General features: G+C 45.5%; 1 protein-coding gene across 3 annotated transcripts in view; it reads left to right on the forward strand.

The window, feature by feature from the left end:
* GRIA1 (glutamate ionotropic receptor AMPA type subunit 1) overlaps nt 1-17,698 on the forward strand; it is a 281,311-nt gene that overhangs the window by 171,382 nt on the left and 92,231 nt on the right. For all 3 annotated transcript variants that reach the window (XM_008152248.3, XM_008152247.3, XM_054717031.1), the window contains 3 exons: nt 5,946-6,107; nt 8,096-8,263; nt 13,132-13,236. In XM_008152248.3, the coding sequence (XP_008150470.1) occupies nt 5,946-6,107; nt 8,096-8,263; nt 13,132-13,236 (435 nt within the window). The remainder of the gene's footprint in view (nt 1-5,945; nt 6,108-8,095; nt 8,264-13,131; nt 13,237-17,698) is intronic.

Here is a 17,698-nt window from a genome sequence, read left to right on the forward strand (position 1 = left end):
TATTGAACCTTGGTTTTTGATTCACCAGCATTAGAGCTCTGGAAAATACAGATATACAGTCTCCAGGCGGCTGAATGACAATCCTTAGGGATGGCTATTTTGCAAAAGCTCCCTAATGTATTCTGATGTACCCCTCAGGTTAAGGACCTTTATCCTGAGAGCCTGCAGTACACCAGACAGTTTATTTGCACTTGAATGAAAATGATAGGCACAGCATTCTTCTCATGTCACCCATTCATCAGTCACTCATGGGACTGTGTGAAATGCTACAAAGATGCTGAAGAAGCTGACAGGAGCATAGTGACCAAGCAGGTCATCACAAAACCCCATTTTTTATAAGAGACAAAGTCACTTTATGAACGGAAGCATCTGCTGCAGCACTGGAGGGACAGTGGAAGGAGTCCAGGTTTTGGAGACCTGAGTTCTCATATTGAATAATTTGAAAAGGAGCATCTTGTAGATGAATTTTATTTTTTATTCAGCAGTCATAGTGTACAGAGAAAAGCATTCAGTATTCGGGGAAAGGTTATAAAATAGACAATATGGCTCAAAGAGAGTAGTGAGGATCAAACTTCATAGTTTGAATCTTTAATAGAATGTAATTAGCAATGCTTCATCTTTATACAATCCTATCTAATAAAAGAGTAATATGCAAATTAATCTCCACTACACTCACAAGCCACGCCTACCAGCCAATCAGGAGCGAATATGCAAATAAACCCAACCAAGATGGCTACTGCCACAGAGAGCAGGAGGGCGGCTTGGGTTTCCCCGGCAATGGAGGAAGCCAAGGTTTCCGCCTGCCCTTGCCGGCCTAGGACTCCACTCAAGGCTTCAAAGTTTCAATGATAAAAGATACATAAATCCAAACAGAAATGGCAGCAGCCACGGAGCTGGAGAGAGCAGGAGGGAGGCTTGGGTTGCCCCCGTTGATGGAGGAAGCCAAGCTTTCCTCACATCCTGGCTGGCCCAGGCCTCCGCTTAAGGCTACAAAGTTTCAATTATAGAAGATAAATAAATTCCAACAGAGATGGCTGCTGTCATGAAGCAAGCAGGAGGCTTGGCTCTGCTCCAGGCTACAAAGTTTCAATTGTAGAAGATAAATAAACCCCAGATACCAGGGCCTCTGCTTGCGTCGCCAGGGGGCGTGGCTGGCCTGCAAATACCCACAGGCCCCTCGCCCAGGCTGCCCCACACCCCAAGGGAACCCCCACCCTGATCCGGGACACCCTTCAGGGCAAACCAGCTGCCCCTACCCATGCACCAGGCCTCTATCCTATCTAATAAAAGAGTAATATGCAGATTGACCATCAATCCAACACACAAGATGGCTGCCCCCATGTGGTCAAAGATCCTGCCCTCATGTGGACACAAGATGGCCACCACAAGATGGCCACCACAAGATGGCCAGCAGGGGAGGGCAGTTGGGAGGGACCAGGCCTGCAAGGGAGGGCAGTTGGGGGCGATCAAGCCTGCAGAGGAGGGCAGTTAGGGGTGTCCAAGCCGGCAGAGGAGGGAAGTTGGGGGGGACCAGGCCTGCAGGGGAGGGCAGTTAGGGGTGACCAGGCCTGCAGGGGAGGGCAGTTAGGGGCAAACAGGCTGGCAGGGAAGCAGTTAGGCATCAATCAGGCTGTCAGGGGAGTGGTTAGGGGGTGATCAGGCTGGCAGGCAGGCGAGCAGTTGGGAGCCAGCAGTCCGGGATTGTGAGAGGGATGTCCGACTGCCTGTTTAGGCCCGATCCCAGTGGAATTGGGCCTAAACGGGCAGTCAGACATCCCTCGAGGGGTCCCAGATTGGAGAGGGTGCAGGCTGGGCTAAGGGACAACCCCCCCCCCCCCCCGTGCACGAATTTCATGCACCAGGCCTCTAGTATTATATAATTAATAGCACAGATGAAGCAAATAAAAAAGTACTAATTACCAAATATTATCTCCCAAGGTTTTTTTTTAAATAAAAACAGCCCCAAAATTTAGAAAATGATGTAATTAAACCTTGTTTAATTAGCGTGCTCAGGGGAATAAAGTGAGTTGAATTTTCCAGTTAACAGGAGGACAAATAGTTAACACCTTTATTTCCCCTGCATAGTCAAGAACATATTTCTGAATTGGAAGAGTATTCTCTTGCATTACGGGGAAATCAAGTTTAGTAATAATAAGAAACTCATTTCCCTGATTTTGTCTCTTTTACCTAATATCACAGATGAGGGCTTGTCTTATCAATCTTTGCCCACTCTTTCTCAGGGGAGCAGAGGAATTCAGTCAGGGGATCCCATCAGTTTTATTAGATGTAGCTGAGATTTGGCTCCAGTAACCTTGTAATCAGACATTCTGGTGGTGGAGTCAAGTGGCATTTATCCTATATAATAAAAGCCTAATATGCAAATTGACCAAATGGTGGAACAACCGGTTGCTATGATGTGCACTGACCACCAGGGGGCTGATGCTCAACACAGGAGCTGCCCCAGCCTGCAGGCCCCAGGCCAGCCAAGGCGGGTGCCAGCAGGGCTCCCCCCCCCAATCGCCCCACTGGTCGCCCCACAGATTGGCCCTGATTGCCAGCCTGGCCTAGGGACCCTACACATGCACGAATTTCATGCACCAGACCTCTAGTGTTTGAATAAACTCTGCCATTTCCCTTGGCCTCCATTATGTTCAAGATGGGGCAGTCAGTATCAACTGCCCAGGAGCTTGTTATGCATTTTCAAATGACAGAGTTTGACTGCGGGAGATCATTTCAATTTCATTCTCTCAATAGTTATTTTATGAACAAAATGCTCTTTTTAAAGTCTCTAAAAATTATGGGAAATCTCTCGACTATGGATTAGCTTTTAACCAGTGGTGGGATAGCTGTGCTCTTAGGTAGTATAATGTCTTCAAATGCATATTGGGTACAAGAACCTAATTCTGATTTCATCTGTGGTAACAGCTTGCTAAAACCATGTGCAAATCAGTAGACCTCTGTGAAAGTCTGGAAACTGTGGCTATGAGCAAAATTAATCTCAAAAAATGTTTCCAACCTGAGCTTCTCTTTCCAAACAATGAAAATTATACACTGGCATTTGCTGCCTGCTGATCGTATTTCCCCTGGCTAATCAGCATTCTTGCTTGAGGAAAGTCTCTGGCTTTTATTCATTCACTCAACAAGTATATATTAAGCATCTACACTGTGCCAGGCACTGTTCCAGGTGCTAGGTTCTGGGAAGCATTAGTGAACAAAACAGAAAAGGTCCCTGCCCTCATGGAATTGACATTCCAATGGGAGGAGAGAAGACAAGGGAACAAATAGTGAAGGAGATGACCTCAAATGGTGTAAATACTCTGCAGAAACCCTAACAGGAAAAAAACTGGATAGACTGAGTGTTGGTTGTAGCTTGATCAAGTTCTCCCAAAAGCGAGTCTTAAGACAAGGATTTAAGTACAAGTACTTTCTGTGGGTGCCAATGCTAGAAACAAAAGCAGGGAATTAGGGAAGTGAAGTAGGGAAGAGATGATCATTAAAGGCTCATTATCAAGGCACTTACTCCTGCGGGGTACAGGAACTCAATTCATTCGGGGATCTGCAGGCATGGTGTAGAGCACACTGCAGCAATATTCCACCCCAAAGGGGAGAGGATTCTGGAGTATTGATCTGCTAACTCTCCATCTATCATCAGTTGAGAGCTTCTCTGGGCATATTAACTCCCTGACACATCTGGCTTACCTTACACACAGGTGAAGTAACAGGTATTTGCAGTTAGTCTAAAAAGTAGACTGTCAGTGTGTGAAGGGGGGTGGAAATGAGCAGGACGCCAACAGCATTGGCCACAGGGTGAAAACTGGATCTTAGCATGCAAGGTCAGGAAAGACCTCTCTGAAGAGACGGCATTTTAGCTGACATGCAAAAGATGGAAAGGAACCATTCAAGGAAGACACACTTCCAGAATAACTAGGACAAGGGCTCTGAGTGAGACTGAGCTTGGTTTGTTTATAAAATACAAATAATAAAGAATCAGATAACTTTAGAGGCAGAGGGTCTGGGGAGTATCTTTGAGTCATGAAGTTGTTTATGGCTAGATCTTTTAAATAAAGAAACTAGATCAGCCCGGCCAGTGTGGCTCAGTGGTTGAGCATTGACCCATGAACCAGGAGGTCACAGTTTGTTTCCTGGTTTGGGCACATGCTTGGGTTGTGGGCCCAATCCCCAGTAGGGGGCTTGTAGGAGGCAGCTGATCAATGATCTCTCTCATCTTTGACGCTTCTATCCCTCTCTCCCTTTCCCTTCCTTTCTCTGAAATCAAGAAAAACATATATAGGGAGAAAAATGAAAATAGATCAAGTCAGGAAGAAATTAAGAGACTTGGACAGGCAGAGCTGGGACTAGCGCTCAGGGCTCCTGGCTGCCAGTCCAGGACTCTGCCCACCCTCAATCCATCAACTACTTCCCCTGCTCATTTTCCAGTTTCACCCATTAGGATTTGACAGTTTTTCCAAGCCTTGGAGCCCACAGAGCACTGACATTATGATCACAGCTTAAATCCCTGCAGTGGGCCACCAACAATACCTGAAAAGAAACCCAAATCACAAAGCTCTATGTGAGCAGCTTTGGGCTACCACTCTGACTGCATTTCTAGCCCTTTCTTCCTCTCACTCACAATGCTACAGCCATACCAACCTCCTCAGTTTCTGGAACATGCCAAGCATCCTCCCACCTCTGAGCCTTTGCTCAGAATGTCCTTCCCCAGATGTTCCCATAGCTCACTACAAGGTTTCCCTTCACTCATGTCCCTGTGCCAACACCACCTCTTCAGGGAGGCTCATCCTGATCTTACCTGCCAAAGCATGGCATCACCCTCCTCTCCTCATCCTCTTGTCCAACTTTATCTTTTGCCATATGACTCATTGCTACTGCCTAGTCTCCTAAATGATACTATTTATGCTATGCCACATATTTACTTGTTTGTTTATTATCTCTCTTGCTCACTAGAATATAAGCTTCATACGAGAAGGAACTTATTTTATTCACTATTAGAATAGTGCTTCACAGGTTCTCAAAAATGTTTGTTGCATGAGGAGTGAGTGAGCAAACAGCTAATTCAGTGAATTGCCTTGGTGCAAGTCGATTTTCCAACTGCATCTCAGTTTCTATATTTGGCAAATAGACATATAATGTCTACTTTATAAACTCATAAAGGGAAATGAGGCTGTAGATATGAAAGTACTGTACATTATAGATTATACAAATACAAGATTTCCTGTTTAAGTTGAAGGCTTCCTGAGTTAAAATGAACTTCACCAAATCGGGAGGAAAGTTTCTTTCTGACTAAAGAATCCTTTGTAGATGTTATAGTTGTGCAGGCCTCATTGAGTAAAGATCTAGTCTGTGGTACAAGAAAGAGCACAGGGCAAGGGATTATCAGAATCCAGCCTCTTCCACAGACTTGTGTGGCTTTGGAGAGTCCACAGGAGCTTGGATTTCAGATTCCCCTTCTCTCAAAGGGGTGGAGGGTGGGGGTGGGAGAGGAGACAACCTCCTATGTTTCAATTCTCTTCTGTATCTATGGCATCATAATAATCCAAGCCACCATTTATTGGTCACTCCGTCTGCACTATGCACTTGACATGCATCGTTACGTTGCTTTTTCTCCCCAATCACCTACCCTCCATTACTGAGATAAGAAACCATCAGGTAACTTAGTACAATGTAGCATCACTAATAGCTATGAGTAGCAGAGCCATTACTTCAACCAAATACCGCTGGCTCCTGAGCAAGCACTCTTAACCACTGTGACAACTTTGTGCACAAACTAAGGAATAACCGAGTTCAGAAGGAAGGGAGGCACAACTGCCTCTCTATTAAGTTGGTTCCACCTTCTGGAACAGTTTGGAAAATCCTGTGATTCTGTAACATGGTTAAATGGATTTATCCAGGCAACATGTTCTGACTTCTTCCTCCTCCTCCCTGCACAGGGTTTCATGGACATTGACTTAAACAAATTCAAGGAGAGTGGAGCAAATGTGACAGGTTTCCAGTTGGTGAACTACACAGACACCATCCCAGCCAAGATCATGCAGCAGTGGAAGAATAGCGACTCTCGAGACCACACCCGGGTGGACTGGAAGAGACCTAAGGTGAAGAGATGGGCAGCAGAGAGTAAAGGACCAAACTGGCCCCGTGGCCGGCCTCGGATTTCTGTACAATGTTAGCCATTCAAGGACAGGCTTTCTAAGAGAAACAAGCTAAGGAAAAGATATCCATAATGACTGAGGCTCCAAAGATCAGACAATCCAGAATGACAATGGTTTTAACAAAAGAGACATTTTGTTTTCCTCTCATATAAACAAAATTCAGAAGTCAGCAATCCAGGGCTTATATAACAGATATAAATCATCAAACACTCAGTCATCTTCTGTTTTCTTATTCTGCTGTCCTCAGCTTTTGGAGCCACCTTATAGCCCAAAATGGCTGCTGAAGCTCTAACCATTACCACAGTAGTCTACCCAGCAGGAAGGAGAACAGGAAAATAAAAAGCACAACTGTTTCCTTTAAGAGCCCTCTTCAGAAGTTACACATAGATCTTCCACCCACATGCTACTGGCTATGTCTTAGAAACCTAGCCCCAGCTAGCTACAGTGAAGGCTGAAAAAAGGCATCTCTGTTCTGTGCAGGGGCACCATTTTGCACAGCTCTAGAGGTATGCTGTTCACATTTTTTGTTTGTTGATTGAGCTACCTTGAGTTGTGCAGTGAGCCGGCCCTTATTCTGGTCAGCCATGTACCCAGCTAAAAATCAGAGAAATCTAAATAAGTAATATCAAGCACTTGACTGCCTCAGAGAGACAACTCCCAATTATCATGCAGACTGTCTGCTGCCCACTTCCCAGCAATGCAGCTCTAAATCCTGCAGCCCAAATCTATTTTGTTTGCTATTTGACAATGGCTTAGAATACGGGCAGAAGGTAATTTTTCGTTCCCGTGTCGTGGCAGTGACTCTGTGGAACTCTGCATTGAACAGGATCCTGAGGCCAGATTTGTTTATCTGGGAAATCAGGGAATCCTCTGTGACTTTCTGTTGTCACTAGGTCAATCTTTTTGTGAATGGCAGGACATTTAACTGGGATGTGTCTCCTCCCACTTTTACTCAAACCCACTTAGCAATTCAAAATGAAGATGTATTTCAATATGAACCTAAGCAAACAAAATCACAGATGTGCTTTAAAGCAATGAGCAAACCACATAGCAGTTAATAAATTAATATGTAAATACCCCAGTTTTGAAAAGAGTGGAGCAGACTATAAAAATAGCAAAATGTAATATGTACATATTATATCAAATGTGATAGAATCCAAGTTAAAAACTGGAAAAAATACTTATATATTCATCCTACAACCCTCTGTTGTGAACTTTGAATGTGCCAGAGAACATGCTAGGCACTGGGGACTAATTAACAAAGATGACAAACGTGAGTCCCAAAGCCAGGAAATACTATCCTGGACGGTTATCCTGGTTCTGTTTCATCAACATCTTATCCTCCTTTAGGCAAGAGAGGGGTGGAGGGGGGAGGCGGGGTGGAATGGAGTTATCATGAATAAGCACAAGGGGAAAGTTTGTAAACCTGCCCCTGGGGTGAGTCACATGTAAAAATAGCTAAGTGCTTACCCTTCCTGGATTATTTTTTGTTTTAATGTCACAAGGGATGGTGGAATAAACAGCTCCTCTGAGTTCCCAATCTGTGACTTTAACATGGAGAAAAGCAACTGTATTTTCATGGACTCTATCCGATGATTATGATGTGTTGAATTTAATCTATGCATTCTTTTTTTCCTCCAATGAGCTAACATTATAAAATTGCAAGACTGCACACGAAAATCTAGAATCCCAGCTTTTCTTCCAAAGTCACAGCCAGCAAGACACACTTCAGGAGGGCAATATTGGCTAGCAATTCACAGAAGCCCCCACGTAAGGGGCAGGCACCTCCTGGTTCACCACTGCCTCCCTCCCATTCCCTGTATCTGGCCCACTCCAGGCATTCTCGTCACCAGGAAGCATCTACCCAAATACAGCTCCCCCCTGCCTCCCTATCAGTGCTGTCACCTAACCGTGTCCATTCCTCCCACCAGTACACCTCTGCGCTCACCTATGATGGGGTGAAGGTGATGGCTGAGGCTTTCCAGAGCCTGAGGAGGCAAAGAATCGATATATCCCGCCGGGGAAATGCTGGGGACTGCCTGGCTAACCCAGCTGTGCCCTGGGGCCAGGGGATCGACATCCAGAGAGCCCTTCAGCAGGTGAGACTGGCAGTGGCTGCCCATCTTCTGAGAGCCTCATAGGGCACTTCAGCATGTGTCAGCTGGAATGTTGCTATTTAAAAGAAAAGGTGGAGCATGCCTATTTGGAACATCACTGCACTGTGTGTGGCTCTTGGCATTACATGGAAGCTCATGAAGAAATTAAAAACAATAGTATGGAATAGTCATTCCTGGTAGCGTAAAAGCTATATTTTCTGCTTAGGGAATATGCCGGCGATTCCGTATTTGGAAAGGGGACTTGAAATACACAGGGATGAGACTGAACCACTTCAGTGGTCTCCTGGAGACTCTCCCATCTTGCCCCGGCTTTCGGGATTTCTTCATGACCTTTGATCTCTGTGCACATTTCATGAAGGAGCCCTGACAGTGTTTCTCAGTACTTGAGATTCAACTTCCTTGCTTCTCAGCATTGCAGTCATTAATTTTGTTTGCACTTAAGAACAGTTAAAGAGCAGGGATAGAAAAATGGTCATGCCCACTCCAATCAATTGGCTATGCAAAGGATTTTGAGGCTGAATCTAGATTCAACAGGGAAGAGTATAAATCTCCAATTAGTAATATGTCTTCTGTAGAAGTAAGATGAAACAATTATACACGTGGGCTCTATATTTAACATTCCTGACTTAGAAGATCCTCGGAACTTGCCCTCATCTGCACAACCCTTTTAACTGCCTTGCCTCTCCCATCTTAATGATGTCCCTGGAAGGATATTCTGACGCCACCATGACAGTGATGCAGCCTAGAAAGCAACCTGGGTGGCAGGAAGGGCTCTGAACCAGGAAGCACGAGAGCTGGGTTCCAAGTTCAGCTGGGTCCCTGGCTCTCTGGGTGACCTTGATATACTCTCTGTGTGGCCTTGAGATCATTCAGATCCCCTACAGACTTCCCTTTATTTAGTCATGACAATGAGGAGGTGGGAGAGAGAAGGTTCCTGTGTCACAACTGCCTCTAAGAATTCCAAGTATCTAATTAATTTTCCTGTGGTCTAACCCACATCTTTCTGGTTGTAATGTATACTCATTCTTCTGCTTCTGCCTTCACTAGGATTTTTGAGGAGGCAGTTACCTTAGTCAAAAGAATAATGATTGCTTTTATTTGTCTTGGAGTCAAGACAGGTGCCTGCCTCTCCAGCAGCCAATCACTGCTCCCTGACAGCATGCCCATGCCTGGGCCATGCACTGGGGCTGATAACAGAAGGCAAGAGCTGCCTGCAAGAAATTCCCTTCCGTCTCTACTGGGGGTGGGGAGGAACTAGTCACAAAAACAAAAATGAAAATAAAACCCAACATTCTGACCCTAAGATCAACTGTTCAAACTGATTCCTTTTCAAAATCCTGGTTAAGTACCCACAATCACTAGAATATATTGCTGAAAGAGGTCTTAGAGAGTAATGATGTAATGATGTCCATTTTCCCTCACTTTGTAGCTGAGGCAGCCAGCCCAGAGTGGGCAGTGACTCAGAGTTACACAGCAGTTTAGTAAAGGTTGGACCAGACCTCATCCAGGGCTCCTCTCCCCAATCCAGGCCTGTCTTGTGGCCCAAGGGGTCTTTGCTTGTACACACTGACCTCTGAGACCTTCCCACTTACAGACATGGCCACTGTCTCTTCACTTTGCTTTCCAGACCCATCTCTTGAAGTAGTCACACCAGTAGGGAACAACTGTGTGCCCACAAAGGGCTGGGTAAGTCCCAGTGACATTCAGTCCTTAGTACAAGGGTTAGGGGCTCAGGTCATTGCCCTGACCACTGGCCTTTGAGTCACACATTAGCCGGGGACCTGTGGTTCCGCTTCTGTTACAGATGGAATGTCTGTGACTTAGGCCTGGAGGCCCAGCACCAGTTACCTGGAGGGCTAGAATACTAGGGAGTGAAGTTCTAAAAATAATGGTAATATCAGTTATGATGTGTTAAAGGCTTATTAGGTACAAGACTCTGAACATACTTTACATGTTTGATCTCATTGAATCCTAAATATATTACTCTGAGGTAGCTACTCTTATTAATTGTGCTTTAAAAATGGAGAAGCTGAGTTTCAGAAATGCTAAGAAAGTCTTCCCAAAATTATACAGCTAGTTAATGGCAACACTGAAACTCTAATCCACGTGGACTTGCTACTTCTCTCTGCACACATACTGCTCTGACCTGAAGCCCAGGGGAGACGCAAGAGCTGTGGCCCAGCCAGCAACAAAGAGCACATGGTCTTGGGCAATATCGGTGCACCCCTACCCCTCATCCTGCTATAATTTCCCCAGCAGCAGAGTGGAGATCATCAGCCACCTGTCTGCCCCCTGCCTGACATCCAGGGAGCCAATCTGAATATTAATGAGCTCACATCCTGGAAGCCCTCAGTGCTCCAGGAAGGAGAAGGCATTACAGTGAGCATATGTAGGCTCTGGCTGGCAGAGAAGACCCAGCTCTCCAAATCAGGCTTAGCATCTGGGGCCATAGATAGGAGGAGGAGGAGGAGAAGGAAGAGAAGGGGAGGAGGAGGAGGAGAAGGAAGAGGAGGAAGCTTTGGACTCGTTTTTTCCCAGAAAAAATGCACACATGTGTACACATATATATTTGTATGACCAGGAGGTGAGGGAGAGGGCATAGTCACTCCTGGAAGCCCATCCCAGGACCTTAACTGAAGAATATCTGTTCTTCCTCTCACTCTTTGTGTTCACAATCTATTGGCCAATGATCAAGAATATCAACATGCAGGTATGCTCAGCATTTTATTAGATGAGATCTGGGATGAAGTGGGTAATAGGAGTGTAAGACAGTTCCTGCCTTTTGGACTCAAGACCTAATTTCAAAGGGAAGGCAAACTCCTGAGAAAGAATACCTATAATGTGTGGATGATGAGCTAAATAACAGCTGGGCTCTTGGAGCTATGGATGGTCAGAGCAGACCAGGGATTGATCATAAAATCTCATTTAATCCTTAAAATAACCTTAAAATACACTGAACTCTAATTGATCCCATTAAACAAATGGGGAAACAGTAATAGAGACATCATGCAAACTGCCATTGATAATTGGTATGAGACTTGAGACTGGGCCAAAAAGTAGGTGCCCATTTGGATCATTAATGACACTGCTCTCTGTTGGAGAAAAACAGTCTATAATCCAGTCATCAGCACATCTATCCCCATCTGTGTTTTTTTTGTGTGTGTTTGTGTTTTTTTTTTCAAATGAGTCACTTAAGCTGGTACTTAGCAACCCTTGAACCTGAACGAATGGAAAAGCTTAAAATGGGCAGGAGATGGCCAAGGTGAGAAGGCAAAGTTGCTGAGAGATTGTTTCCTTTTTCTAATTCTTTGTAGCAGGTCTGTGCTTTGTTTTCTCTCTGAAAAGCAAAGCCAGAATAGACTTTCCAGAGTGAGATTTCTCCAGATTTCTCCTGAGTGTGAAGAGCTTGCTGTGTAATTTGCTCAGCACTGGGGGCCTGTCATGGCCTTCCCACTGTGAAATCACACCACAAGGTGATGAGAGGGTCAGCCTCAGCTTCAGAGCAGACACACACATTCATACATTCATATTCTCTCTCTCTTTCTCTCTCTCTCTCTCTCTCTCTCTCTCTCTCTCTCTCTCTCTCTCTCACACACACACACACACACACACACACACACACACACTCACACACACACACACTCACACACACACACACACACACACACACACACACCAACTATTCTTATACCTTCTGATGCCAGAGGAGTTGGTCACTGTCAGAAAAAGATAAAACACTGCAAGGCTTCCTTTTAAGCTCTTTAAAGAAGGGGCAAATAAAAAGTGCTGGGGTACAGGGCCAAGTTCGTATTGGTAACCGCTAGAGACTCACCTCTCTGGCCTTAGGCCAGACTAATCTGAGGACACACAGCTGGTCACCATTAGAGAATGTACTTTCTGGTACCTGAGCCAATGATATGCAGTTAGACTCATCCTCAGTCTGAGGGTGTACTTGGATGAGATTTATTGGTTACCTCCAGAACAGCAGGCTTGGCCCAAAACGCCTTTGGATGCTCTTGTTGACCACTGGACCTTCAATATGAACTTGAAGAGGTCATGAACATTTAATCTGACTCCTTTGTGGAGGAGAAATCCCATGCAGCATTCTTTGGGGTTCCAATATAAATTTTGTTTTAACCAACTAAGACCTGCTGAACATTTGTTTGCTCTCTTCTTAACATAAAGAGTTTTCTCAGGTGCTTTTAACTTTTCATAACACTTTCATTTGCTGTGTCATTTAAGGTACTTGGGGCAGGAATTTTAGAAAATGGAGGTGTAGAGTGGTGAATTGCCCAAGGTCACTCAGCTGATCAGAGGAAAGCTGGGGGAAACTTCAGGTCTCCCAATTCCAGGTCTTCAGATGTCCAAGTATTTTATTCCCTGGACTCACAAAGAATTCAGAAACTATATCCAAGCATAGCCCAAGGCACCATAAGTCTGGCTTCTAGTCTAGGTCTTCTCCTGACTTCCAGGGATAGCCTACCACCCCCTTTCCTTAGCTGGCCTCCTTCAGCTTCTTCATCTGAAGGGGGTGTGTCTGAGGAAGGGTGGTGCTCTTGGTGGGGGTGTTTAATTGGAGATGGCTCAGAGATTGTTAGTGTTAGCCTAAAGCAATAGAAAATAAAAATGTTTTCAGAATGAATCTCAGTTTAGTAGGAAAAAGAACTGTGCTCTAGTAGTGATACCTGCTATGGGCAAGGGAGTAGAGAGTTCTTTAGTATTGACGCTACTCCAAGACCTCATCCTGTGTAACATTCTGGGGTTCTGAATTTTAACTTCAGCAGAAAAAGCCAACAGAGATGAAGTACACCTTATGAGTTCATTGGTTGCCACTTGACTTTGTTTTCCAGGTGCGGTTTGAAGGCCTGACAGGAAACGTGCAGTTCAATGAGAAAGGACGCCGGACCAACTATACCCTCCATGTGATTGAAATGAAGCATGACGGCATCCGGAAGGTAAAAATCCCTTTGGCTCAGAGGCTCGGGCAAGAGTTGAGGGCTTTGTGAGCCCACCTTTTGGAGAGACTCAGGAAATGAGAATTCTAGACTCAGCTATGCCACTGGAACTCTGGGCAGGTCAGTTCCTCTCTCAGAGAATAGATTCCCTCATCTGCAAAATGGAGATACAAATCTAAGCCTTGTCTCAGGGTTCTGGTGAAGATCCAAGAGATGGTCAAGTACCTTGAAAATATAAAGTAATATATATATATATGTACAAAATGCTACTGCTACTCCTGAGGGAGTGTGAAGTAAGATCTTAACAATGGTGTTACTGATGTAGTTAACCATCCTGTCCTAATCCACATTTACTCCATGTTCCATATAGAAGTAGGAATGAAAAAATGTATGTGTGTGTATATATGCAATATATAACACATGTGGATATTCAGATCTTTAGAATAACATTTAAATCCTTGAAAAAAGCATTCAGAATTGTGTCAGATCTTATGTGCTCTGCACTCCACAAATGTCTCTGACCTTGACCCTTGAAACTCACTTCCTTCTTCTACTTGTCAATCTGATCAACTTTCACTTCCCTGAATACACCATGTTCTTTCTCACTTTCATACACGTCCCTGTGCCCAGGCCAGGATTTAAATCTCTGCTTTATTCTTTTCCAGGCATGTGACCTTAAACAAGTTATTTAGCCTCCCTGGACCTCAGTGACATCATCTCCAAAAGGGAGATAATGCCCCTTCCCTCACAGGGTTACTGTCGGTGTTAAATGAAACAATGCCTGCTATCTCCAGTGTCTGTGGTGAGGGATTCTTAAAAGTAGCACCTGAAGTGTAATGGACATTCAGCCCATGTTGTTTGTTTGTTTGTTTGTCTGTCTGTCTGTCTGTCTGTTTCAACTCCATTCTTTAAGCCACAAGGATTTTTTTTTTGTCAGTCTTGAATTTGCATGAGTCAAGCTGTGTAAGCTCATAAAATGGATAAATCAGCAAACAGGAAAAAAAACACACAGAGTAACCTTAAAATCCACAAGCAAATGGTTGTGCTTTATTTTTCTGACCCTGAGCCTGTTTTCAACTTACTTTCCAATGACTAAATCCTTCCTTAGAATGTGAGCTTAAGCATCCTTTGTTTACAGGGGATCTGAATTTCAGAAAATCAATTTTTCCACATCTGTGGCTTTAGGCCTTTTCCTCAATCAGCCTCCTAGCAAAGTAATTTCTCAGATTCAAGGGTGACCTAGTTGTGCTGGCTTCGGTGAACATGACATGGCCACACCTGATGGAGGTAATAAAGAGGAGCTACTGCTTGATTCGGGGCCATGGGAACACTCCTGATATTCAGGTGTATCCTGCCCACTGACGTGCCAACATACCTTCTAGGTTCTGGGTCCAATTTGACATTCCACTGACATGTGTGTGCTCTAAGCTCCATCCATCAGAAGCTTAGGAGCTTTAAATACTAGATCCGGCACTGGCTCTACTCAAGCTAACCCTCAGGAAATCCCATTCAGAGATTCAATTTCACTGTGGGGTACTAATGTATAGGGATCTCTATCCAAACAAAATACCTTGTAAATCCAGGCAAGATGACAAATTCTGATAAATGACTGCCAAGGGAGAAGTGTAGAGAAAATTCTCCAAGGCCTTTCATCAAGGGTCCAGCATTGTTGATTTCACTATCCTTGCCCATCACTCATGGTCCTGGAGCTCTTTTTGGACCTGATCATAGGCATCTACTTCTCATTTCAACTTGATTTGAGTACTTCTGCCCTGCCCCAAGTTTATTATTCCTAGTTCTGATCCTGTGTATAACTGGAAATGAAAGAAGGCTAAAGTGACATGAAGCCCTACTGATGTCAAGAGTAATTTAATGTTCCAAGAATTTGCAACCCTCCATTCCATATATCCTTTGGACGTTTTGCTTTAAAGCCTCACTACCCAACATTAGATATACCACATCCTGTTATCACTCTAAGACAGAGCTTCAATCCCATTACTTTTCTCCTTTACCACTGCTGACCCCAGAGCCTACACCACCTCCACACCTGCCTGGACCTATTCAGGGCCTCCTTCCCGGCCACCAGTCATGCTGTCTACTAGTATGTTTCTACCCCTCTATAAGAGGATCCTATTTTTTTCCACCACAAGAGCTGGGATAATAATTTTCAAATATATATCAGGTTATATTGCTCCCCTGCTTCTAACTTTTCAGTAGCTTCCTATTGCAGGTAAAATATAATGCCTTACCATGGCCTTCAGAACCCTAGATGCTTCTCCCCTGTAAACATCAGCTCTTGATCCTTTTTCTCTAGCTCAGTGCTCCACAACTATACTGGCATCTTTCTGTTTCTGTACCTGGCATTCCTTATCACTGCATTTCCATGTGCTGTGTCTCTCCTGGCCCTTCAGATCTTGGCTCAAGTGAAGTCACGTTGCAGAGCCCATCCCTGACCGAGCTATCTAAAGAAGCCCCCACTCACCCAGTAATTATTCCATTTTATTTTTTCAGAGTACTTATTTCTTCTGATGTATTCTTGTTGGTTCACTGATCTAGATCAGGGTTGGCAAACTTCAGCCTGTAGGCCAAATCCAGCCTACTTCCTGTTTTTGTACAGTCCGTGAGCTAACGGTTTTACATTTTTAAATGGTTGAACTAAATCAAAAGAGCACTACTTCATGACGTGAAAATTATATAAAATTAAAATATTAATGTCCATAAATAAAGTATTTTTGGATCACAGTCACACTCGTTTGTTTATATTTTGTCTCTGGCTGCTTCTGCATCACACCAGCAGAGATGAGGAGGTGCAGCAGAGATGGGATGACCCATCAAGCCTACAGTATTTACTGTCTGGCTCTTTACAGATAAAGTGTGCAGACCCCTGGTCTAGATATGTATTCTCTTTCCTCCCCACTTTTCCACCTCCTTAATACTAAAACATTCAAAAGAAAGGGCTACATGTCTAAAAGCAGGACTAAAATGTCTAAAATCAGGGACCATAGGTGTGTTATTTACTACTAGAGGCCCAGTGCACGAATTCATGCATCGGTGGGGTCTGGTCGGCCCAGCCCAGCCCCAATCGAGGCAGATCGGGGTGGGCCCGTTGGGAGGAAACGGTGGGAGGTTGGCCAGCCAGCCCAGCCCCTACTGGGGCCAATCAGGGCCAGGCCAGCTGGCGGGAGGGGCTGGAGGTTGGCCGGCCTGTGCCACTCCCTACTGAGCTAGGGGGGGCAATCAGGAACAGGGCTGGCTGGGGGGAAGGGTGGCAGGGGGGTTGGCCAGCTGCCCCTACCCCCATCGGGCCGGTTCGCTGTCTGCAGTGGACGTCATAGTGACTGGTTGTTCTAGTCATTATGGCATTATGGCCATTGGCTTTTTATCCTATCTAATAAAAGAGTAATATGCAAATTGACCGTACCTCCGCCACACCCACAAGCCACACCCACCAGCCAATCAGGAGCAAATATGCAAATAAACCAAACCAAGATGGCTTCGGCCACAGAGAGCAGGAGGGAGGCTTGGGTTTCCCCGGCAATGGAGGAAGCCAAGCTTTCCACCTGCCTTTGACGGCCTAGGCCTCCACTCAAGGCTACAAAGTTTCAATGATAGAAGATAAATAAATCCAAGCAGAAATGGCGGCAGCCACGGAACTAGAAAGAGCAGGAGGCTAGGGTTTCCCCCAGCGATGGAGGAAGCCAAGCTTCTGAAGCACTGGCCTGCCTTGGCCTCCGCTCCAGGCTAAAAAGTTTCAATTATAGAAGATACATAAATCCCAACAGAAATAGCTGCCGCCACGGAGCAAGCAGGAGGCTTGGCTCCACTCCAGGCTACAAAGTTTCAATTGTAGAAGATAAATAAATTCCAGATACCAGGGCCTCCACTTGGGTCACCAGGGGGCGTGGCCAGCCTGCAAACCACCACAGGCCCCTCGCCCAGGCCGCCCCACACCCCAAGGGAACCCCCACCCTGATCCGGGACACCCTTCAGAGCAAACCAGCTGGCCCCCACCCATGCACCAGGCCTCTATCCTATCTAATAAGAGAGTAATATGCAGATTGACCATCAGTCCAACACACAAGATGGCTGCCCCCATGTGGTCAAAGATCCTGCCCCCATGTAGACACAAGATGGCCACCACAAGATGGCCAGCAGGGGAGGGCAGTTGGGAGGGACCAGGCCTACAAGGGAGGGCAGTTGGGGGCGATCAAGCCTGCAGGGGAGGGCAGTTAGGGGTGACCAGGCCTGTAGGGGACAGCAGTTAGGGGCAAACAGGCTGGCAGGGGAGTGGTTAGGGGGTGATCAGGCTGGCAGGCAGAAGCGGTTAGGGGAAATCAGGAAGGAAGGCAGGCAGGCGAGCAGTTGGGAGCCAGCAGCCAGCAGCCCAGTGGGCTCGGGCCTAAACAAGCAGTCGGACATCCCTCGAGGGGTCCCAGATTGGAGAGGGTGCAGGCTGGGCTGA

Source organism: Eptesicus fuscus, chromosome 6 (genome assembly GCF_027574615.1).
Source record: "Eptesicus fuscus isolate TK198812 chromosome 6, DD_ASM_mEF_20220401, whole genome shotgun sequence".
In the NCBI taxonomy this organism is placed as follows: Eukaryota; Metazoa; Chordata; class Mammalia; order Chiroptera; family Vespertilionidae; genus Eptesicus; species Eptesicus fuscus.